This window comes from Perna viridis, chromosome 11 (genome assembly GCF_037379345.1).
Source record: "Perna viridis isolate PV_CMFRI_1.1 ecotype Kerala chromosome 11, ASM3737934v1, whole genome shotgun sequence".
NCBI classification, from domain to species: Eukaryota; Metazoa; Mollusca; class Bivalvia; order Mytilida; family Mytilidae; genus Perna; species Perna viridis.
The window spans coordinates 27,522,760-27,547,897 of NC_142455.1; the positions used below are offsets into that span (position 1 = coordinate 27,522,760).

At 33.2% G+C, this 25,138-nt stretch overlaps 2 protein-coding genes across 5 annotated transcripts; one reads left to right on the forward strand and one right to left on the reverse strand.

The window, feature by feature from the left end:
• Positions 1-126: 126 nt before the first annotated feature.
• LOC148603568 (aquaporin-11-like) lies at positions 127-2,685 on the reverse strand. The gene is made up of 3 exons (XM_088551780.1): positions 2,399-2,685; positions 1,121-1,763; positions 127-827 (listed from the first exon to the last, which is right to left on the reverse strand). The coding sequence occupies exons 2-3, from the start codon at positions 1,761-1,763 to the stop codon at positions 625-627; spliced, it is 846 nt and encodes a 281-aa protein (XP_088407906.1). The 5' UTR covers positions 2,399-2,685; the 3' UTR covers positions 127-624.
• A 3,267-nt stretch (positions 2,686-5,952) lies between these two features.
• On the forward strand, positions 5,953-24,059 carry LOC148603569 (calpain-2 catalytic subunit-like). 4 transcript variants are annotated; one of them, XM_088551775.1, is made up of 17 exons: positions 5,953-6,476; positions 9,679-10,357; positions 11,522-11,980; positions 12,529-12,666; positions 13,126-13,325; positions 13,810-13,990; positions 14,346-14,411; positions 14,585-14,658; positions 15,221-15,381; positions 16,784-16,885; positions 19,359-19,459; positions 20,131-20,345; positions 20,949-21,025; positions 22,019-22,132; positions 22,723-22,805; positions 23,203-23,429; positions 23,900-24,059. In XM_088551775.1, the coding sequence occupies exons 2-17, from the start codon at positions 9,695-9,697 to the stop codon at positions 23,919-23,921; spliced, it is 2,883 nt and encodes a 960-aa protein (XP_088407901.1). In that variant the 5' UTR covers positions 5,953-6,476; positions 9,679-9,694; the 3' UTR covers positions 23,922-24,059. The 4 variants fall into 4 exon arrangements, with proteins under 4 accessions (XP_088407901.1, XP_088407903.1, XP_088407902.1 ...); XM_088551777.1 differs by having other exon boundaries at positions 5,969-6,476; positions 9,679-9,769; XM_088551776.1 differs by lacking the exon at positions 5,953-6,476 and adding an exon at positions 8,743-9,268.
• The last annotated feature ends 1,079 nt before the right edge of the window (positions 24,060-25,138 follow it).

Consider the following 25,138-nt stretch of genomic DNA (forward strand, 5'->3'; position numbering starts at 1 on the left):
AATATTGATCAGCTGTAGATCAGTCATTGGTCTGTCCATATATACATAGGTCAGCAAGTACATAGATATTTACATTACATTGTAATTTTGGAATATAATATCTATATTAAATAAAACAGTAGTAAATAAATAACAAAAATTTATTGAATAAAAAACTAATACAAACAGGCTCAAACTTAACAAAGGTAGAGATATGTTACTACATTATTAACACCTCTGTAATGAATATTGCACAGCCGTTATAAAATTTGCTTTTAAGTATGTAGCCACATAGGTATGAACAGAAAAGTATGTTTTAGTCACTAGTCATTTTAAGTTTAAATAAGCATGATCCATTAAGTGCAATGATTTATTAAGTAAATAATGCAGGTATGCTTTGCCATAAGTAATAACATTACAGGGAACTATACAAGGGATTGTCATTTTAAAATATGGCTAATGTAATCTCTTGTTTAGTAATGGGTTAACACAAAAATTGAGTAAATTGTACACATAAGGTTTTACAGTAGTGTAGGCTATTTAAACACAGTTGAATTATAAGTAGTTGCTACAATTTTTGAGCAGGAGATGAAAAAGCAAGCTCTGTCAAGAAATGATTATTCTCTTACAAAATTGAGATTCTTGTTACTTTTCTTTCTTTTCTGCTTCTACTTTTAATTTTGTTACATCTATGTGTATTTTGTTGTCTAGAACTAGAGCTATATAACATCCTATAAATGGGCCAATCCAGTAAACTATGAAATGCTCTAAGGCTGATGTCCCACGGCAACCAAACATGTGTCCAAACGCCATAGCTGGGTTGAAGTACATTCCCGTCAAGTGCATTCCTAAAAAGTGAGAAATAAATGAAGAAAATACTAATGAACTTAAGTAATACTAGAATTAGTTTCTATTTGTGTAAAGCATTTGTAAGTGATTATTCATATACTGAAGTGCAGAGGCAAATATGTTAATAGTGTGTTGAAATGTTCTCTTTAATCATACTCTTTTACTGTTAACAGTAAACAAAAAGTGCAGTTAAATGTTAAAAGTCGAGTCAAGATAAAGGTGTAAATTATGAATATTTTTTTCTATGATATTTGGCATCCCTGTAGTAATATTTTTACTTCGAGTAACGCACCCATTACAATCATGAAGGCACCATTCGCTAACTTCAGCACCTCATCAATAAAAGACTGAGGTGCGATCGTCTGAAGTCCTAACCAAGTGTCAATTAAAGTTGCTCCTAACTCGATCGCCATACCAGTAACCAAAGCAACAGTCAGATCAGTGTCACAGGCTGTCTCTACGAAGCGTTCTCGGTGGTCCTCGACCAAATCCAAGGACCACACCGACCTTGCAAAGTAGTATGAAGACGCGCCTGCTAAGGTTTGAACAAGGATTTTGAGGGCAGCAGTTTTGACTGTAGTTTGTCGAGTACAAAGCTCATAAAATGACTTAACGGGATTTTCTGAAGCACCTAGGTATGTCCGATTAGCTACTAGACATTGAATTACAACTGCTATAAATAACCACAAACTACCATAATGTTTCATTATAAAATTGTTTTCGAAAAAGTAAGCACACATTTCTAAAGTAGCTGAAAAGTCCGCAATATATTGCTGACACCAAGCTGGAGAGAATTGTTTGTTTAAAATTCGAGTGATGTAACCTGTTCCCATGGTAACGACAAAATAAGCTAAGCTCCCAGTAACTGGACTAAGAAAGTCATCTATACCGAGATCATTTCCAGTAGTCACTTGCCAAGCCGCTCTCCAAGCCATCTGAAATGTGTAAATACGTTGCTATATTTGTTAAATTGAGTAAAACAACATGGGTGAGTTCAGTATCCCAATTTGTTTTTAAAGGTCCGTCGGTTATCGTTGTCACGCTTACATATTGATATTAAACACTCCTGAAATCCTGGAGTGCTTCACGTGCACCGAGTATTGTGCTAGTGTTTATATCGGGCTTGGGGTAATGGCATTGTGTAATTATAATGCATTGTAATATTGTATATTTTTAATGAAACGTAACGTGTAATGGACAATTTCTGCAATACAAACTTTGTATTGTAACCAAGATCACAGACAGAGAAGAAGTACATAATTAGAAGTCCAGAATACAGACGTACGGACCACGTCGACGTGTATACGGTCATCTCGATAAAATACACATATCCGTCTTCTGTTGTTGTTGTTTTTTTTTATCAGAGTGCATGCAAAAATTAAAGGCGTGTACTTTTCTCGAATGACCAGTTTCCTGTTTAGCTACTTTAGTACTTTAACATTCAACACGGCTGAAAAAAAAATTCAAAAATGTATTATTTGATTGTCTTTGACGTGACCTTGCATGATTATATAAGTAAATAGATTACACTCCGCGTTACAAATAAAACAGTTGAGAAGAGTCAACTCACCTTGACGAAAAAACTTGAATTTAACGAAAAATCCGGATGTTTATAAAATCTACGCTTGACAGCAGATCACATTTAGTCTTTACAAATGTATAAATAGTCGATACAAAAATAGCTAGCCTTTATCTCACACTATCTTTACTTTGTAAACCACTTTTATGTGGATTTACAAATAGTAATTATCACCAATAGTTATGCATGTGCTGCCAATTAGTGCAGGCACATGTATGCTAATTATCATAATAACTGCATAAAGTCACGACGGTCTCTAGAATGCTACATTAATAATCTGTTCATACAAACATTGCAAGTAGTGGATATTTTTAATGAATATTAATGATATGGACTAGACGATAAATTATAATTGGTGTACACTTTATCGAGGGATGCCTTTATTGATTGGTGATATTTATATGATTACCGACCCCTAACCTTGAGTTCCGAGCTGGAGGATGTCAGTTTTCACATCGACAACAGCAGCTGTTTAATTTGTACAAGCTAATTCGTGTAACATATAGGTGAAAAATATGTTAAGAATGTCAACTGCATATTTATTATATTCATTTGTTGTACTATTAAAGGTAGTCCGAATTTCTTCTGATCCTGCAACCCTGCACTTTTTTTATTTGGATATTGGTATGTCGACATGGGTCAAAGGAAATTCGGAGACTATATTAAAGGGTATAACCCCCTTTTCGTTCTCGGGATTCAGCCCGTTTTTAAAGCGTTCGCAATACTCCACGTGCTGGAACCGGACGTAAGAGATTTCTTAGATTGGACTTGGACGCAGAGTTGTGAATTGTACGCTGGACTCTGTCCTAATTTTAGGTCGTACGCTAAACTCGCTGTCATTTTAGAGCGCAAGCAGGACTCAAGGGGAAGGGGGGAGGGTTGCACCCCAATTTGATTCGTGAAAGGGGCGGACAGTTAAGGATCCGGATATGTACAAAAGGGGGCTCCAATTTGATCCTCTAGTAAATTGAGATATAAAAATTATGCAATTATATTTTCATTTTAATATGCGTAAATTTCATAATGCACCTAACAAACGGTAATGTATTGAACTATTATAGCAGTCGTTAAATTTTAACTGTTAGAACATAAAATATAATACAATTTAGGACATTTTCCTATTTTTAAGGAGGGGCGTCCCTACCTCCTGGATCAGTCTATTACAGTAGGTGAGCTACGCGTAAGTATATAAATAAACACTGGTTTTCTCATGTAAATTTTGGAACGTGAATACTTGCAAAGCTCATCATTTCGCCGTTTCGAATAAATCAACATATTTTGGTCGTGTAGATACTAGATGTACTTTTCATACAAATCATTATTCAGTGAAGTCAGGGTAATTTTTATTATTCTAGAACAATCATATTTATTTCAATTTGGGAAAAAGTAACTACTTTTGTTGACATAGCGAAAAAGCCTATATATTTCAAAGTTAATACGAAGTCAATAGGAACACACAGTGGTCAAGATCCCATCTATACAACAAATTACGAAGTAACAAAACTATTAAGAAATCAAACAAACATAAAATACACACAAAATAGAAACAAAACTAAGAACAGTACTGTCTGAATATAGATATGTGCATAAAATATGTGGTGGGTTTAATTCGGTTTGATAGCTTCCTGGTTATTACCAGTACAAGTCAACACGTTCTAATATGGTTAACAAAGAAAGGTAACACAATATTATGATCAGATAAAAAAACTTGCAAATTCCTTCATGAATGAACAGTTCACTTTCAAAGTTTTGAGATGACGCGATTCTATATACAAATACTGTCAATGGCGGATTCAGGGCCGTGGAGAATTCCATCCTTTTGTTGGAAAGTTATGTTGATTTGTTTTGTATAATTTGAGAATAAAATAATCTAATGGTAGCCTGGAAACTTATTTTTAGATAAAAGTATGAATCAGAACCCACTCTTTTGATCAATTTTAGACATTTCTCCTGTATTTCAGTAATTGTTAAGAATTTAATAAATGGCACGGGTGTATTAATAGTAAAAACACCTTTAATTTGTATCCAGTTTTTAAACTGTTCTAAATTATCAGATTAAAATTATTATGTATACATATGTATAATTAAAATATCACAACTCCCTCCTGGCAGTGTAAAAAGGGTGTCAAAAGAATAGGCCAGCAGCAGCGCTAAGCTTGTCGTAAAAGGCGACTAAATAGTGCTCAGAACCCTAGGCGGGGGCTAGGGCGCTCTGCACACACATAAACTGGGTTGTGTGTCCCAGGTGGTGGAATGGGGTACCCCTTGCTATAATACGGAAAACCTGACCGCAAACCATAGTGGTGCACCATGTTGGGAAAGATGCCACGTTCCTCTCACGTTAAAGAATACCGCTGTGGTATTCTATAGGAGTAGGAGCCTTCGCGCTCCGCCACAAGAGGCTAAATTGCCCGACCCTACCCATCCCTCCCTTTTTCTAGTGGCAATCAAAATTTGTCGATCCTATAATCCTTGTATCCCATCCCTTTTTTCATTCATGGCCATTTAATCATCCATGTCATGTTCATCGCCTGAATATAGCTGAAATATTGCTGCTTAACCCCAATAATAATCAGTTTGTTATTTTCAAGTGCGAAGACAATATCTTATTGCATTGCTTTTTTTTTTTGTTTTTTGTTTTTGTTTTTTTTTTAATATTACGAGAATGGATATGGTTAGTACGTCAAAGAGACAGAAACCCCACACACAATTATTAAATTGCTGTATATGTAAAGGTACATTTAATTTAATTGCAGTTTTCCCTCTAAAATGCATCCATTCTGTATGGATAAGCAAACATTTCTGTTTAAATTGTTGAGAGTAAATTAACGGCAGGCAGTCAATAAAATAACTTTTCAAATAACCAATGTATTTTATTTGGTGAATGAATGAACAAAAAATACGTGTCTTTGTTACAGACGTCTTTTTGCTTTTTAAGTTCGTTTTTGTTTGCTCGTTTTTGTGCTTGACCATGTGTTTCTGTGTTTTCACAAACTCTACTTTATCCGCTTGATTAATGTTTGAAAGATTGGAGTATTACCCCGATAAAGTGTCACCTAGCTACTGCTTTTTTTTCTTTCCACACATTCTGTGTCTACCTGGGCGTCACTGTTATTAAAAATAAAAGAAGACAACTAATTATTCGTTTTACTGACATCGACAACAAGCCCAAAATACACAGACCATTTTTTATCTGAACAACACTCTTAAATACGAGCTTTCTGTCTTTCTAACGGCCGATATGGTGTGTCCAACTCCTTCATAGGAACACACTTTTCCTGTCTACATATGTTTTTCGCGCATTACATTTGGCGAAACATAACTTGGTGAATGTATTTTTCTAGAGAGACAGAGGACGCTTACACTACATACAAAAATGTAGCTGGTATATGCTCCTTTATCCTATAGAACAATATTGACTCCCACGTTTTTCTTTTTTTCTTTTTTTTTTTTTTTTTGTTTGTTTGTTTTTTGATCCCCTGTAAACAGCAGTATACATGTAATTTTTTTGTTTTGTTTCAGAATTAAATAATCATGGTTCTATAGTTTTTCCCATTTCCGGTTTGGAGTTCAGTTCACGAGTACCTTAAAATAGGAGTGTCTCATTTCGATAACCATTGGATGTGAAAAAAAAAACATTGATTGGGTCTTTTACAATGAAATGAAATAATTAAATATCTGGACACGCTTCTGAAGTATGTTTACGCCTTTAGATTTAATTACTAAAGTTGGATTTCTCTGGTTAAATGACGAAAATCGATCCGGTTCCGAAGTTTACGTAGTTGCTTAGATCCAACTGTAAACACGATATTCATAATGTTCATATATATGTTCATCCGACAAAATTAAGTAGGGTTTAGTATTACGAAAAGGACTTTCAAAATATTGTATTTAAATTGAACTCTACGGTTCATTGGATTAATGGTTCCTGCATTCCATATAATCTGACCTGTGTATTTTTCTCAGTTGTGTTAAAACTAGCATCTATTTATCATTATTGTGGAAGGGATTTTTAAATTGAAATGTTTATATGAAGAATAGTCTTCATTAGATCAGGGTTTATTTACAGGTAAGTCGTAAATACAAAATTATTTGTTGTTGGATATATATACTAAACTTAATCTGTTATGACAACAATGGGATTCAATTCATTGTTATAAATCTTTATGTCAAAAAATGGGGTGTACATCCACTCTTTACTTCGAAGTCTTGTTTAAATTTTGGTAATAAGAACTGTCTTTAATTGTTGCATGTAAATTTGTCCAAGACGACGATGCAAGTTTATAGATTAAAAATTCTTAAGAAGAAAGAATATCTCAGATTTTCATTTTTGAAATGTTGTATTCCCACGTAAATAGAGCAAAATGTTTAATGCTGTGTAAGGGACCGATCCTGTAGTTGTCCATCATGTCCTCAATAGCCCACAGAACCTATATATTGGTTCCTCTGTAATCACTTCGGAAGGGGGATTTAGGATTATTCCCCATTTTATTATTTCTTGTGACCTTTTTTGCATCTAATATGGTAAAAAGGGTTCAAAATACCATTCAAATGGAGTTTTCTAAATAGTTATTTAGATGTTCTTATCTTGATCCAAGGGACAAGAGGCTCAGTTAGTGTCCTGTCCATGCAGGAATTTCCCTGCATCATTAGTTACTTGGTTTACATGTTACTATTGTAGAAGAAAAATCAATGAAGAAATTGTATTTTGTAAAAGTTTGATAACATTATTTGTGGTTTATATGCAGGTTAAATCAGGTCATTCTCGTAAATCGTAGGTGTTACTTTTACTTCAAGAATTATGGATAAAACCAGTTTGAAAATAACTAGGATACCGAAAAAAAACATTGAACCTGTCTCAATTTCGATACTATCTCTTGTTTGGGGTGATTATCAAACAATACCTGCCCTGTTATATTGGACTCGGTTTAGGCTGGTTTAGTCTTTTATTTTCTATACAATTGTAATGCTAGTAAACTATATTCGATATGTCATGTTCTATGGCGGATTCAATCCAGGTTGGTCCAGAGTGGGCTCTTGAGGAAGACACGTATAAGGTTAAATAATTCTAAAAGATCGGGTTTAAGGAAGAAAATGTTCTCAGCATTCCCATAAATCACTGACCAAGCATATAATTGTTTGTAGTGGTGAGAATTTGTTGGTTTCATTAAGCGCATCTTTAAATCTTAAGATATTCTTTTGCAACCAAAATTCCTTTTACACCTCTGTATAATTCTAGGGGGTTGCTGGAGCGAAATATTTTTAATACAGATATATAATATATATGTAGGTCGACACGTGATTTCAAGAGGAAAGGGTTTAAGTAATGATCTGTATAAACTTGAGGCATCGGTAGCTTTGGTTGTGACACCTGCATTCTAAGAATACACTAATCACAGGATGCAGATTTGGTCTCAAGAACCTATTAACTAATATCATAGAAATATTTTTTCTAACTAATTTGCTGCAAATTGATGTATATTCATTTATGTCACTAATAAACGGAGGAGGTAACTCCGTAAATAGGACTTTTCATATGTATTATATAGTTTATATCTTTAACAGCAAAATTTTATATATAAAGAGAGATTGATATTGTAAACTGTATAAACCACTGAATTAAACAATCTTTACAGATGGTGTGTTTTTTTTTTAATATGTATGTGACACGCACTGCCTGATTTTTATGTAGAATGATCCTTAATAAGGATTATATATAGTATATCCGGATTATGCTGTACTTTATTGCGTTCACGTGTGATGTATGTACATGTATATTGATGAGAAAAATAAGCATTTTATAACAGGAATTACTGGTAGTGACGGAAGATAAATTCTCCTTAAAAGAAGGAGCATGACATTCTTCCCTTTTTACTTGTATATTTCCTACTCTAACAAAAACGTTTAACCGTAAAATTAACATAGAGATGAGTGAAGATTTTTTCTTAAATACAGTACTATGATAGTCCAACCAACCTAAGCCTACAAATAAGATTTTCTGAGTTTCTTTTACTGTATGTACTACCAGTATCTGCCCAAAATATTTATTGATAACTGTAAACTTTTAATGTTCGTCATGACGCGAAGTTTTTCCTGTATATAAGAAACACTTATTTATAATACAGGAACTTGTATTAGCCCTCGAAATTATAATTCTTTTATTATAAATAAATTAACACACGAAAGACCAAGGGAAATAAAAACATTTAGCATCAATAGATACAATACATATGAAATTTAGTATATTGGAAGAAAAATAAAATGATGCAATTACATCTCGTTTTTTTTTTGGGGGGGGGGCGGGGGAGGGTGCAGTTATTTTACTTGCATGTAGCTGTTTCCATACTTAAAGCACTTAACTTTATAGTTCAGAAACATGCTGGTTTAAGTAAAGATCAAGGGCAATTTCCTTCATATTAACACCGACGTTATAATGTCATTTAATGCAATTTATATTAATTTGAACCTATTCAACACCATTTAATTGCCGCATTATGCGATGAAGCATTCACCAGTGCCTGGTTAGCTATTTACAATTTTTAATAATAAAAGCATTTCAATTCAATTCAGTTCAATTCCCGTAGAAAAGATGAACTGTTCTTTGCTGCAAAGTTACCCTTTGATGTACGATACAACAGTTTATACAATACTTTTTGTCACCACGACGCATGCTCCTACTTTGTTTGCATAATAGTCATTTTTGAATCTTCATATGTACCTGGTCGATTACACAATAACTTGTCATGTATGAATAACCACTAATTATTATAATGTGGACAAAGTACTGCGGATAGCAAAGGATTTCGGTCAAAATGAATGGACCTGAATGGACAATTGTAAAGGTCTATGATAAAATAAATGGTAAGATAAATCTATTTATTTTTTTTTTTTAAATATCTATATTTTACATGCGCATTATGGTGGAATTTTCTGTGACAACTTTTGTGCAGTTCAAATGTTCGTAGTTCTTCTTGTTCAGGCTAAACACAAATTAAAATTTGGAAAACGGAAGGTAAAATTTCCATTAAACACGGTGATGACCTGCCAAACGCAAAGGTTTACAAACCCACGAACGAACGCACTGTTCAAAAACTACGAAAATTGAATTAAATACACATGAATGAAAGTACTTTGACAGTAAATATAGCATTTTGTTAGAGAGAGGGTATAAAATAAATCAAACCATATGCAAAAATATGGATAAATACCTGGGAGTGGGAAACGATGTAATCATAAACATAAATATAATTGGTTACTGGTTATATCTACAGGATTATCAACTGAAGAATGGGTTGTGCTGCATCATCAGATACTGGAACACAGTACGCCTCACTTGGTCACCATGGCAACCAAAACATTAAAGTAAGTAAGAAACCCATTACACCTTCCGATGCCCAATTATATGGGAAAAATCATAATGAAAGACCAAAGTCTGCTTCTTCTTCTTCGTCATTGTCATCATCTGACAGTGATAAAAGTGAAAAGAAAAAGAAAGACGACCAACAAAATAATACAAATGTTCTCCCACCTCCTGTAAAATTGACTGAACGAGAAATGAGACAACAATCTCCACCTCCGCCAGCACCTCAAGTATTGCCACCACTACAGGAAGATAGGCGAAAAGATCCTGTTCCGCCTCCACCGGTAGAACAAGAGAAAAGCGATCCTGTTCCACCACCACTGGTAGAGCAGGAGAAAAAAGATCCAGTTCTACCACCCGTGGAGCAAGAGGAAAAAGACCCTGCTCCACCACCACCTGTTGTACAAGTTAATGAAGAACCCGTTCCGCCAATGCCACAGGAAGATAATAAGGAGGATGATGCAGGACCGACGCCGCTCCAGAAAGACGAATCGTCAGAAGAAACAGACAACACTTCGAACATGCAGTTAGTTACAAGCAGACGGTTATCGACCACAAGTAATGACGATAAAAATGTCGACCCTCAACCGGTAAAAATCGATTTCACGTTTATTCTGTGTGGACTGTTTGTTTCGTACTACTAATAATGTCTTGTTTGTTGTCTTTGCTAATATAACTGCGTTATACTTTCTTGTGTCTGGCTTTGTGTACATTTATTCTTTTGGTTTAATACCAAATCACTCTTCTTTAATTAATACACTGCAACTTTTGCCATTACGAGGTAGTGATATAAAAAAAATTGCTTACTTAAAATATCTGTTGAAAACATTAATATTGCTTCAATATATTTTATGAGAGCTCTCTTTACATCTTTCCGCTTTTAGACCTGACATTTGAACTTAACTACCGACAAAAAGATGTCTTATTCCATCAAACTCTTAAACCACCAGTAATTCCATCTAGTCGTGTTACCTCTGAAACCTTGGAAATCATTGTAGTTATCATATAAGAAAATAACACTTTGCCGTAATTACTTATGGCTCGAGTAATTCTTTCTGTTTCACGGAATGGTATCGCTATTGATGAATATTATGTTGATGATAAGCCGTTCAAGTTTTAATGGAAATGATGTATTCTGCAAAAATCACGTGCACATGTAAACAGAGTCACTTCCATTAATTCTACACTGTATGTCTTGTCTGTCATTGTGTAATTCTAATTGATTATTTTTGTAATTTAATTGTCATGTATGACTTTATACAGTGACTCATATTTTTCTTCTATAATTTTAAGGAGGTGTGCTGGGTTAAACAAGAAAAAACATACCTATCGATATTGTTTTAGTCACTGTAGAATTTTTGTTTTGGTAAAAAAAGAATTAGAAATGACTACTTTGATATTTTACTGCATACTTTACTCGCACCCTAACTACTTTCAACATACACTTACAATGTCTTTCAGTAATGACACTCTCAGGAACACTGGCATGATCTTTTGATTTGATGCATTATTTAAGTTCCCGCTTCATGTACATGTATATTGACTAACATTAAACTTTTTTGACGGTTACAACAATTATATATAACTATAATGTGAAAAATAAAAGCCATCAAACAAAAACAAAACAAACAAAAATACAAAACCCAAATAACACGACTCCTTAAAACAAAATGACTAAACAAATAGCAAGAAATACTTTTTCAAATAGAAGCCCATTTTTACGAAATCGCCAAATATACTTTTTTACCCTGCAGAATGATGAATCACCTCCCAGTGATCCAGTACCAAAAGATGACCATCCCCCAAGTGACCCTGTTCCAAAGGATGACACTCCACCCAGTGACCCAGTACCAACGGATAAAACTCCTCCTAGTGACCCAGTTCCCCAAGATGATGCTCCTCCTAGTGATCCAGTTCCAAAAAATGACCCTCCCCCTCCATTACCAATGCCCACGGGTAACAATAAACAAAACATAGACTATACTAACACAGATGGCGTGCATTCACCTGAACCTCCAGATTTCACTGTGTCCGACTACATACCGACGGATATCGGGACATTCGAGCGATCAATCAACTTTAGGACGACATCTGAGGACTTCTACAATCCACAAAGGCCCACTCCAAATGAAGGGGGATTATTTACCGATTACGATTTTACAGTTCAGAAGGCAGTGCCTAATGCTGGTGGACTTGAATGGTTGAGACCAGGGGTATGTAAATGTAATGTACATGAGTTCTGTACGTGCATTTTATATGCATGTCTGATTTGATCCTAGCCCTCTAAATATCAAACGAAATCATTATTGTGGTTAGACATATATTTATAAAAGGCAAACCTGCATGTATATATATCCAACCGATACTGGAAATCTTAGGTCAAGTACAGGAAAAAAATATGGGGTAGATGGATACCTGAAATTTCTTTACCGTTCATTAAATTCAGCCTTTTGAAAGATGCACAATCCCTTTATGATGATTGTCATTATTGGATAGTCATTGTACAATTCCTTAATTTAGTGTTAATTGGAATCGCGTAGAACCACTAACCAAATTTAAAACGTTGCTCATTTGAAGATTTAAAAAGTTATAGATACAGCGTGTTATATTATGAGCAGTTGCATATCGGAACATTCCAGTCTAGATAAACTACTCGTATATAAGAGACTACAGTCATTTCTCGGATAAATATAATTCCAATATTTCTGTAACCTATACCTTGTATTAACACGGTGATATATAATGTAAACTTACTTTCTAGGAATTACCGGGAGTCGATAATCCATCCTTATTTACGGATGGAACCACAAGGTTTGACATCGGACAGGGAAGGTTTGGAACCTGTTGGTTCCTGTCAATGGTGGCTAATATTGCTGATAAACCACGTCTCCTTAGACGCGTAAGTACTTGTACCAGCTACGCCCATAGGAGTTACTTTTCCCGACAAAATTTACTCAATTGGACATTGTATTGTTTTCTCAGGCATACCCTTAGTACCAGCTCTGTCTTCGTCATTAGGACTTACATTTCTAGACAAAATTGACTCGGATGGACTTTGTATTGTTTTCTCTGGCGTAGTAGCAGCTTTTTCTTCGTCCACAGGAGTTACTTTTCCAGACAAAATTTACTCGAGTAAACATTGCATTGTTTTGCCCGGCGTAGAATTTTTTTTTTAAATATAGATTTTTGCAGGAAATTTGAAATAAAAAGTCAGCATGCCATATATCAGATTTTTATCTTTTGAAAACTGGTGCCAAGGTGTATAGTCGTGTGAAAACATGTATGTATTTACTTATTGAATCTTGACTAGTAAAACTGAATGCTCTAAAATACTTAATTTACTTGCATTTGTTCTCAGGTTATACCCGGAAGAAACTACAAGATCGGAACATCAGAATATGATGGTGTATTCCACTGCAGATTTTGGCGGTTTGGACAATGGAGCGATATTTATATTGACGATAAGCTTCCTGCCCAACATGGACACTTGTATGGTGCCTCAAATAAAGAAGATCGCAATGAAATGTGGGTGGCACTTCTCGAAAAAGCATTTGCAAAGTAAGTCATGTAATGTACATGTATTCTTAAGTTCTAATGAAAAGTTAATATTTCCTATTTCAGTTTCAAAATTTCGCATGGGAACTCTCAGTGTGACCAACTTACGAAGCAAGAAACAAGGCTAATCCCCATCTTTTATTCAAATTTCGTCATTTCTAGAATGGCAGAATTATTTCTAAGACTCGATTGCTTTGTATAAAATAAAGCGCATTAATTAATTACTCAGTTCAATTGTCAATTTGAGTGTATCACTGACGACAACATTTAAAACTATGATATAGCCCAATAGATAAATGATAAGTCAATAGCCACTGAAAGGTCAGGTAACTTATCAGAGGTCATTTTATGAAAAGTGCAACTTTATGACCGTAGGACCCGATTTTTATTTTTGTCCACAATCTTACAATGTTTGGCTCAAACAAAACAAAAAAAAATTGATATCTGTTTTAATATTTTTATTTATTTTTCGCTACCCTTTTCACAGGATGTATGGTAGTTACGAAGAGGTAACGGGCGGACGGACAGCTGACGCGTTCATGAATCTTACCGCAGGAGTAGGAGAAACAATAAAATTTGACAAAATGAAAAAATCGCCATCTGACTTATTTCATAGACTAACAAATGCCTTCCAATCACCTACAACAATGGTCGGATGTGTTTGTCCGGTAAGCTCCGTCATTATAGATTATAATATAAATTGCCATCCTTATTAATCTATTTTTTTTCAACAACAAATACTAGAAATGGTCAGAAAATGAATACGGGTTTACTGTTATATGCAAAATACATTTCTCTTTTTAGGGGTAAATGAAAATCTGCAATATAGAAAATAATTCTTCTCTGTTAACGAAAGTACTGTTATTGTTCTAATAGCCAAAATATATCATAATTAGTCTTTCATATTAAAGTAGTCAAAACTTGGATTTATTTTCTCTCTGATGCATAAGAAGACATTTAAAATATTTTTTTTTTTAAATTGTTTTTCATCCTACTATAATTAAAAATTGTTTTTCATTATAGTCAAAAAATGATGGACAGCATGGTTTAGTTGGAGGACACGCTTATTCAATGAACGGAACTCAAAAGGTACTACAAATGTAATTTCATGCCGTTGTAAATCTTAGTAGTTTGAACACGAGAGATAAATGCCTCAGTTTTCTGGAAGTTTTCTAATTTATTCAGTATTTGAAAGTATTGTTATATGTCCTGACTATTGAATCCATGTTTCAGTTAATTATGGTTTTTTTGGTTTGCTTCAGTATGGAAACACACTGTTGGTCCGTTTAAGAAATCCGTGGGGTCGTCAGGAATGGTCTGGTCCATGGAGTGATGGGTAAGGTTTATATGTAATTCTATGACAGGTGTAGCCTTTTTGCTTTTGCTTTCGAAATTAATTGGTGTTGAAATGTTTCATTACAAGTGAATACTCGCAGGAATTTACAATTTTTCTTCATTGTTTTAGAAATATGTTTCCAAGTTTATTGTTATAAATTTCATAAAATAAAGGAAGGAATAAGTGTTCTTTATGTGACAAGATAAATCCATCTATTTATTCACATTTACATGCTTTTAATTGGCATTTTTAATTACTATGCTGCTGAATTACATTTGGAAAATATATCAAGATAAACACACATCTACTATAAACTGTGAAATTTTCGTGGCAGCTTTATTGTCACTGTTTTCGCACTAAGGCCAGTGATGCGAAAATTAAACTGTCGCGAGTAATTTCTTCGAAGTACATTTATACTACAATTTGAGGAACCAACGCGAATTAAAAAGTACATGAAAGCAGATTTATTGCAGAAACAGCGAAAAAATGGCAGCGCGAAAATTTCACGGTTGACAGCATCTCAGCTTTAGAGGTTACACTGGCAGATTTATTCATTTTACAGGAGCCCAGAAATGTCTCAAGCAAGTAGTGCAATCCCCCATCCAAACAAAGATGATGGAGAGTTTTATATGGACATTGATAATTTTTTAAGATACTTTGAACAATGCACAATTTGTAATATAACACCAGATTTTGATAGAGATGGGACCGGTGATACATTAAGTAAGTTTAATCATTATGGGATAGGATTATATAATAACAAATATGAATATACATGTGCTTAATAGTTCAGACTGCCTTGAAGTTGGATTATTGGCACATTAATAAATAAAATGTTTCCAACTTGCCCACCCATCTTATTTGAAAAAAAAATCTTTGTTAAAAGACTGTGATCAACTATGTTGATACTATATATATTGTTTTTACATTCAAGTATCATAATCTCTAAACTTGTTATACTATTTATTTAAGTACTTCAACGTCTAAGAATCAAGCAAAATGTGTATAAGGTGTGGCACATGAAGAAAAGATACACGGACATTTTATTGCATAATCCAAGTATTTATACCTCATAACCTCAAGAAATTACTGTCAAAGTGTTTGAAAAGTTTGCAATTTTAAGATATTGATAGGTCAAATTTAGTTGAAATGCACTATGGAAAAATGGCGGGAAAATTTTCCCGAACTTTTCCCTTATATAAGCAGTCAAAAAATATCTACATCACCGATGCTTCAGAATTAATTTAAATAGCTGTTCAGTTTCTAGATGTGTTAAATGTATTTGAGGCAAAAAAAGACCAGATTGAGAAATATGATGTGCCACCCATTGCCTGATTCTTACACAGAATGGTACTTAATTTAGTATGTACATTTTGATTGATTGATTGATTGATTGTTGGGGTTTAACGTCCGAGCAGCAATATTTCAGCTATATTCAGACGATGAACATGAAACGGATGATAAAATGAACATGAAATGAAAAACGGGATGGGACACAAGGACAGTAGGGTCGACAAATTTTGATTGCCACTAGCAAAAGGGAGGGATGGGTAAGGTCGGACAATTTAGCCGCCTGTGGCGGAGCGCAAAGGTTCCTACTCCTATCGAATACCACAGCATGGTTCTTTAACGTGCGAGGAACGTGGCATCTTTCCCAACATGGTGCACCACTATGGTTTGCGGTCAGGTTTTCCGTATTATAGCCTGACAACCCCAGCATGTAACATGCCAGGGGTACCTCATTCCACCACCTGGGGCACACATCCCAGTTGTTTTGTGGGCAGAGCGCCTAGCCCCCGGCTAGGTTTCTGAGCACTATTTAGTCGCCTTTTACGACAAGCTTAGCGCTGCTGCAGGCCTATTCTTTTGACACCCGGACCTGCACGGGGCTGTACATTTTGAAGGGGGTGAAAAGAGTTTTATTTTTTGTCAATGAGCCTTTCAATTCCGTTCGTACATGCATAGACTTACCTTACCGATGCAACATATTTTTGTTGCTCTTGAGGGAGATCATTTCCTTTTAGTTTCCTTAAGTTTTTTTTCTCAAATTGCCAAATTTCTTTTTCTTTTGAACGTTTTGTTTTCGGTATGTATGTTTCGTGATGAAACATGTTTTATTAACCAGATTACATCACAACCATTTATGGCAACTGGCGTCAAGGAAAAGCAGGAGGTTTCCAGAATAAATTACAGAACCCAGCTTTCTGTGTTACAGTGAATGATGATGGTAAATATTATTCTTTCCTATTTCTTTGAAAAGTTGACGGAAGTGTTGGGTTAACGATATAAACCTCTAAAGTTAATAGAGAATATACATAATTTTATTTTGAATTACATGGTTTTTGCTTATTCCCACAGTAGACATGGTCTACACCTTATCTCAATGCACCAATACAGTTTTCATATTTGTGTGAAAAAAAAAGTTGTATTAGCAACCCCAACTTGTTTTGTGTTTATTGATTTGCTTTAAAATCAATCAGTTTCTTGTTCACGTTTTCTCATTTCATCATTACCTGCCACACATGCAACATACTTATTACAGTGTTTATTTTACTTTGTTGATGTTTTCTTTTAATAGGATGTAAAGGTAATATTTGCAATGGTCATCTTAAAGAGGTAGACAAAGGGTAAGGGACACAACTCTTACAAATTATTGGAATGCTTGTATTCAGCATTTTACATCAATCTCATATAAGCATCAAAGTAACTTGGATTGATTTCATTCTTTTTCAAATGAAACCTTGATAGGCTTTTGTGAAATTGAATAAGATACAATCATATCACTGATTTCAAGAGTTGTGTCCCTTGCCCTAGGTTTACCTCTTTAAAATCTATTGTGTTTGGTTCTCGGACATTCGTTTAATGTACGATCATTTAATTAATTGCAAGATGAGTTTTTGAAAAAGGTTCTAATAATGTATTTGAATTAAACAGTATAGAGATAAAAAAAAATATATGCCTTTTATTCCGATGGATTTTACAACGACATGATCTGAGAGCCAAATAAATGGAATTAGAAATGACCTATTTAAAACCTTATACAATTATACAAAGTAGATATATAAAGTAACCTAACTAGTTTTGAAATGAACAATAGTGATAGTTGTGCATGCATAGGAACATTTGTTTTACGTACAGATCCCTGTAAGATTAAAGCATTTTATATAGTGAAAATGAAATATAAAAAAAACTTATATAGTGGCAAATACATTCAGTCACCTATACAATTTATTTTGCAGACTTAGATATGGTGAATAAATGTTTAATCATTTGAAATGTACCGAAAAATATTTTGCCAGTGTGTTCATATATAGCCAATTTAAAATGATCTTCCACACTTCCTCTAGAGTGTTTTTTTACGAGCAATCAATGCATTTTAGACATAAAACGTTTTGTAACAAGGTATATCACCATTTGTTTGATTCTCACAGGGACATGTACGTACAATAGTATTTTTGAGAGGCTGTCAATATAGAAACCAGCAATTTATCTAATACAGGTGGCACAGAGTTTATTTTGTCCCATCAAACTTATTTTATCTTTCAATGAAATGTTGAACTCATTATTATGCGCTTATAACATGGATGTGTCTGTATCCATGATATATGTTCACATTCCTTATCAACTTAACGAAATTTGAACAGATCATTGAGATATTTCCTTTTTGGAAATTTCTGGTACTTTCTTGTAATTTATTTATTTCATTTATATCCTTTTGTTTACTAGCAAATATTTAATTGTAGATTAAGAGATTTAAAAAAAAATCTCTTAAATATATTTTTAAAAAGCTTACTTACATATCTTAAATGTCGTTATTTAAACATTAAAAAAAAACTAAAACAACATTATTAACTTGTAATACGGTAAAATAATTAAAAAAAGTTGGCCAACTTAAACTATGATAATTGGATGGAACAACGTGTTATAAAATTTTGAAAATTATTTTTGTGCATCTAATTTCTGAATTCTTCATTGAATGTAATATTGGCATTATTGTCTTGCTTCTTGGTTGCATCAAAAGTGTGGTCAAAATCATTTAAAAAAATGAATACATTGTCCCTATGTCCCTATTATTCCAAATTCATGCTTAATAAATGATATTAACGATATATAAACACAACATAATCATAAAGACGGACGTATAACAGTAGCAGGATTAAAGCTAAATTTTACCTCTAATGTAAAATGACAACATGTACAATTTTATAAAGATAACATTTATTTGACATATATTTAGTAAATTTGAGATTGTTTCTTAAAAGTATACTACATGATAAATGTAAGCCTGTTTTATTTTCAAAAATCTTAATCGAAAAAATATTTATTGGAGTTACAAGTTGATGTATTTAAATATTTTTATGTCGATTCCTACAACAATTTTTATCTATATTGACTATTTTTACATGAGCATTAAACCATTTGCAGAAGTCTTTTTTTAGACGATTAACATCGCTTCCAACTAACCGCTATATAAATAGTAACTCTAACAATATTTTTTATGTTCTTTGAACTAATTCTAAAATAATATTTTCTCCGTACTAGAGATGGATGCGAATGTATCATATATATGGTTTAGTAAGAAGATTTTGGAAGGTCAGATCATATATGTTCTTTTCAAGCGTTTCTTGTTGTTTGCGTACAAAGTGAGCGTAGTGATATTTTTCTACAATTATAACCGTTAACTTTAAATATTTTTAAAGGTGTTGACGGCAGTGGAAAGGTACCATTTGTAGTTCAGATTGTTCAGAAAACATCAGACAGACAGGATGACAAGATAGCTATTAGAGTTGACCTTTACAAAGTAGGCCACATTTAAGTACTAGTACTTATTTTCAGAAATTACTCCAATCCTCTTATGATTTGTGTTGGCAATTCCTCATATTGATTTCATGGTATAGTGAAGAGTATGCGTAATCCTAATTTCCAATTCGAATATCATAATACACCAGCTGTAAAATTGATTTTCTGACATTTAGAGATACATTTGTGCTAGTACGTTTTGAAGGCATGATTATATTAAGGTTAAGTATTTGATTTTAGTATGAAAGGATTTCAGTCACAAGCTGTCAGTATTCTAAACGAACAAGATCTAAATATTTCACTGAAAAGTCCTCAACTTTATCTATATATTCCTATAAAAGGACATGAAACAAAATATTCTGTTATAAAATGAAGGAAATCCCCAGCTTGACTGGTATCCCAAAAATGAAAACAAAAAGAAAACAAGACAGAGCCAACAAATAAAAACAAAATAGAAACAAAAACTGCGCAGAAAATTAAGATGAGGAACCTATTGACCCTTATGTATTTTATTATGAGTTTATATCAGATTCACTGGCAAGGTAACTATCCATGTTTTTTTTTAAATGAAACATCTATCCAATAGATAGCTTCATGACAAATTTTATTGTATTTTCATCTTTGTCCATTGAAAAGGAACCAACGTATATGTTCTCTTTTTTTTCCAACTAGGTTCTACATGAAGATTCAAAGTTCATTGTTCTTGATGAATTAGGTGACAAAAACAATTTGTATCTAGTAGATTTCAGTGCCTCATATAGATTTTCAGTATCACCAGGAAGATACGTTGCAATTCCATCGACCATGAATGGTTGTAATGAAAATCCCAAGGTTCTCAAAGAGTTCCTTATCAGATTTTTCTCTGCTGGTCCCTTAACAAACCCACAGTGAGTAAATGTTCATATAAGCTTACATCTTAAGAAATAGAAATTCGTGGACATAGCAAATTAAGTGTCGGTTGAGGACTATAAAGTCGACGATGGACATATAATCGCTTTGAGAGGACTTTTTTTGCACCGACATGGACATTTATGGATCGGATTAGTGTTCTGTAATTTTGTTGTTACCGTTATTTAAAGAAAACAACTGCACACACTCAAAACTGAATAAAAATGAATATTTGGTGATGATAATGTTGTATATTGAAAATGTCCGTAGATTTTGTCGAATTAATCTAGAAACGTCATATTAATATTTATACACTTTTAAATATTTTTTTCCATGTTTTTGATGCGTAATTCAAACACCAAAATTTGCTATATTTATATGATTAGTATTTTTGTATTATGAAGGCTCATATCATTCAAAGTTAATCGGACGGTTAAGGAACGTGATATTTCCTTTTCACAAACATTAATAAATGGGAAATGTAAAAATGTTGAAGCTGAATAAAAACCTTAAAGTCAAGGAAAAAACGAAGACATAACAAAATAGCAAGGACGTACAAAAGCCAATATATTCTAAAGATGGTATTTACATTTTTTTTGTAGAGAAGTGCAAGATAGTACCAAAATAATTGCAGGAAAAGGACCTGAGCTTGATATCAAGGGACAAACAATGGAACTACGTAAGATGTTTGATTAGAATACATATTCAACAACAAAAATGTCATATAAATCCGAAATTCCTTCAAAATATGGCGCTTCGTCGTCACTGCATTTAATATCTGTATATCCTTAAATGACTATTCAAACACAAACTTTCATTTCTGAATGGACATTATTTCCTATCTGAAAGATATAGGTGATCTTACCTTGAGTTCTGTTTCTTCTGAAGCTTTTTAAGAAATATTGCAAGGATTCATAAAAACAAATGTTGACTATAGCTTCAATGTGGAACATATTTTATTATTATTTAGATAAAATGGTCTTATATCCATTTGTCTAATTTTATGTTCACATTTTCACATTCTGACTTTTATATTAGTTTCTTGTATACAACTTTGTTAACCTTTTCTATTGGGACAGAAAAGGTCTCTGTTGGTACGAAAACCCAATTAATTTCGAAGTGCATTTCAACAGACCCGTTTTGACATATAAAAAATTCCATCGCTTCAAACCTCATAAAACGTCTCCAATACAGAAGCGTTATAAAAGCAGATTTCTATAAGAGTGTCAGAAAAATTCACCATCATTTTTTTTCTTTTTAGCACCTATGCGTACACATGACAAGTGACCAAAAAATCTATGTACTTCCACATAAAATTACAGAATGAAAAGAATATCCTTGTGAGAAGTTGATCCTTGCCGTACATTTCGACAGTAAACACTAAGCAATAAAGTTTAGGATTGTAAAGAAAAAAATCAGGAAGAAACACGCTAGAACAAGGGAGCTATCTTCGTATACAACAAAGTCAAAGGAATTATTTATACAACGGAAAGTCAAGGGGAATTAATTTTGTTCTCGTACCTGTAGAGTACAAGTCGCAGTCCGAGTTAGACGATATAACTCATTCAGTTAGTTGTCTTATAGACATTTTCATCTTTTAAAGAATATCGTAACTTCATTTTATCCTTTTTTATGAAATTCAATTTGAGTGATATTTTACATTATATTTCAGCTATCACCAAATGCATGCCTGGAAGATTTGCAGGAGGATTCAATGCCGGAGGACAGATTTCGTGTCGAGACACATTTGCCTCAAATCCTCAGTGTTTCTTGACAGTAAATGAACGTAAGTATATCTTTGATGACAGATAAATTTTTTGATGATTGATGTCAATTAAGAAATAAATCTCGGAAACTCTATTTTATCAATGTTTAACCACGGGCTGCCCATTTGTGTTGCATTGTTTTACCCCGATCAATTAGGAGCAATTAAATAACGACATAAATGGCAAGCCCGTGGTCAAACAATGATAAAATGGAGTTCTTGTGATTTATTTTTGAAAAGAAACAGCCTATGTGTTGAATGAAATTTTGGTCATGTGTTTATCACTTTTTTACCATGGCTGTGGTCTAAAGTTCTTTGAAGCATATCATATTAGAATAACATATTTTCCAAGATGATACATAAATTTATTGAAGAAAATAATGGTTTCTGTACCGTATTGAAATTGAATATGAAAATAAATCGGTATTATGCATTTGAAGAAATATGCATCCTTGGGATATTAGTTTATAAAAAGAACATTTGCATTAGCTCAATTATTAGTTTTCATCAGGAAGGCGTGGTTTTTTGTAATTGTGCTGTTTCTTCGCCTTTGTATAGAAACGTTGCAGCTGAGAAGAAAAATGTATGAGTTATTTACCATATTTTTGTAGCTCAAACAATCAAAGTTGAAATAATGCAACCGGACCCTGATAACCCGAATGCAAAGATGCCACTAGGAATCAAATTATTTAAGGTACGTTGTGCTTAGGTTATCTTAAGTAATTCAGAATTAGTTCGAATAAAGACAGAGGTGAGCGTATGTGATGATTACAAAAATAATATTTACCACCAGAAACATAAAATACATATTAAATAAGGCAAGATTTGAAACCTATCATGATATATTTTGCAGATAAACATACAGCAATATGACGGAAACACCCATAAAAAATGCTACTCGAAAAACATGCCAAAAAGAAGTTCAACCTATTATTAGTCAACATAAACCCTAGGACCTAAGAAAGATTTAACATCAAGACACAAATATTGATGGATAAAAAGATACCCAAACAATGTACAAGATCTAAACATAAAATCTTAATTCTAGATTTATTACATTGATTAAACTTAATATTTTTTTATACTAACAGGCGGACAGAAATAACTTTCCTGCAGATTACGACTTCCTGGTTAGTAATTATAGCAACGCCGTACAAGATACCAGCGGAAATGATGGACCATTTTCTTATGGAAACAGTGTTGATTGTGGATATTGCTTAGATCCTGGATCTTATCTGCTGATTGTACATTCCAACGGCCCAGAAGATCAAAATGACTTCGCCTTAGCGATATACTCTGAAAAAAGTTTTGATATTGAGTAAGTTCTTATCTATTACTATCAATCCATTCTATTATTGGGAATCAATTGGTAATTGTGGCTATAAGGGGAATTTAAACCTCAGGTGTATTGACTACTGTGTACCTAATAGTGAAATCGGGGGAAATCCTTTAACTGTAACATAAAAGCTTAAGAAATCGTAGCATATGAAACTAAGCTATATGAAAACGTTCACATGGAAGCAACAGTACAAAAGCTGCTGTTTATCGTGTACTGATCAAACTCTGTTGAAATTAATATTATATGTGTTAGAACATTATCTTTACTATAAATAGCGCAAAAACACACCAATATACCAATATGTAGTCAGTCACAAATTGAATGGGAATTGAAATTAGGTAAGCTCTGTAGTTCGAACGCTTATTGATTAAACTCTGTAGAACTTAAAATATTCAATATACCCATTATGTATTGCATACTTTCTATGTATACCATTATATTTTTTTCAGAACTAACAACTTTACTCCATGAAGAAATGTGAACTCACTTTTAACCTGCCTGTGATATATTTGTTATCTACGTTTTAAAATTGTTCATGACTCTATTATATTTGATTTGTTACCAGTATTACTTATGATTTATTTCTTGTTAATAAAACTCTGTAAAATATGTTGATTTCTCTAACAATTTTGTTGCTGTTTTCACGTAATACATCAGAGAAAAGAAAGTATTAATGAATATTTTGAACATAAATTTATAAGGGGTACATTTTGCACACGTCATTACCGCTCAAGAACTTCTTGGTGCATTTTGAGAAAATTGATAGGAACTATTTGCACTGTTTCCTTTATACTGTTGTGCACGTGCGTTTGCGTTTTTTTTGTATGTAGGTTTTGCTCATGAAGTAACCGACCATGAAGTGTCGGCGACTTATTCTTTTTACTCCGTTTTTTATTGTTATTTTTCCGTCATTTTCCGTCTTCCTATCAATGAAATTTTCCGGAGAAATTCTTTGAAACCGATAAGCCGATTCTGATACATATTAGGAATCACCTGAAGTTGTACCTCAAGTTTTCAAAAGTACAAAAACGAGGCCATTTAGAAATGATGTAAATAATTTTGAATGATGTGCTACAATTAGATTTTTAGGCCTCGAGGTAATATGTGAATGAGATGTGCCTAGCCCCACGTTTCACGAAACGTAAACTTTAATTATATTCTATTGGTAACTACCAAACCACTTTCCAAAACAATAAATAATAGTTTTTGTGTAAGGAAGACAAGTTTTGCGATATAAAGAACCTTGGTACAGTTAACGCCTCGAAGTAAGTTTACTCGCATCTAGACAGAAGTTAATATATAAATGAGTTAAAGAAAAAAAATACCAATGAATATTTTTGTATGTTTTAAAAGTCGAACACAACTATACCTATGGTGTTACTAAAATATGGTATGGTGCATAAATGGGCAATGCATCACGGAATTACTTTTTTGTATAATTGCATTCGGTTGTTCACCTGTTACTTTATAGACAATTCTTTCTTCACCCCAAAAGTGACAATGATGGCATCTTTTTCAATTTAATGACAATTACATAATTAAAAATACTAATTCAGTTAAAAAAAGTAATCAAGGAACCTAGATTCTAGCGGAAATCAAAAGAATGTACTCCATGGACAAAGTCCAGACATGGAAAACAGACAACAATGAACATAAAGTAACTAAAATATACATGCAAAGTTACAAAA

What these genes read in the sequence shown, in the direction of transcription:
- LOC148603569 (XM_088551775.1), top strand. Translation starts at nt 9,695, where the DNA reads ATGGGTTGTGCTGCATCATCAGATACTGGAACACAGTACGCCTCACTT. An exon ending in TCTGGTCCATGGAGTGATGG is followed by an intron (nt 14,659 to 15,220) that starts GTAAGGTTTATA and finishes TTCATTTTACAG; the next exon opens with GAGCCCAGAAATGTCTCAAG. An exon ending in TTAGAGTTGACCTTTACAAA is followed by an intron (nt 19,460 to 20,130) that starts GTAGGCCACATT and finishes TTTTCCAACTAG; the next exon opens with GTTCTACATGAAGATTCAAA.
- LOC148603568 (XM_088551780.1), bottom strand. Translation starts at nt 1,763, where the DNA reads ATGGCTTGGAGAGCGGCTTGGCAAGTGACTACTGGAAATGATCTCGGT. An exon ending in TGCCTTCATGATTGTAATGG is followed by an intron (nt 828 to 1,120) that starts GTGCGTTACTCG and finishes CTCACTTTTTAG; the next exon opens with GAATGCACTTGACGGGAATG.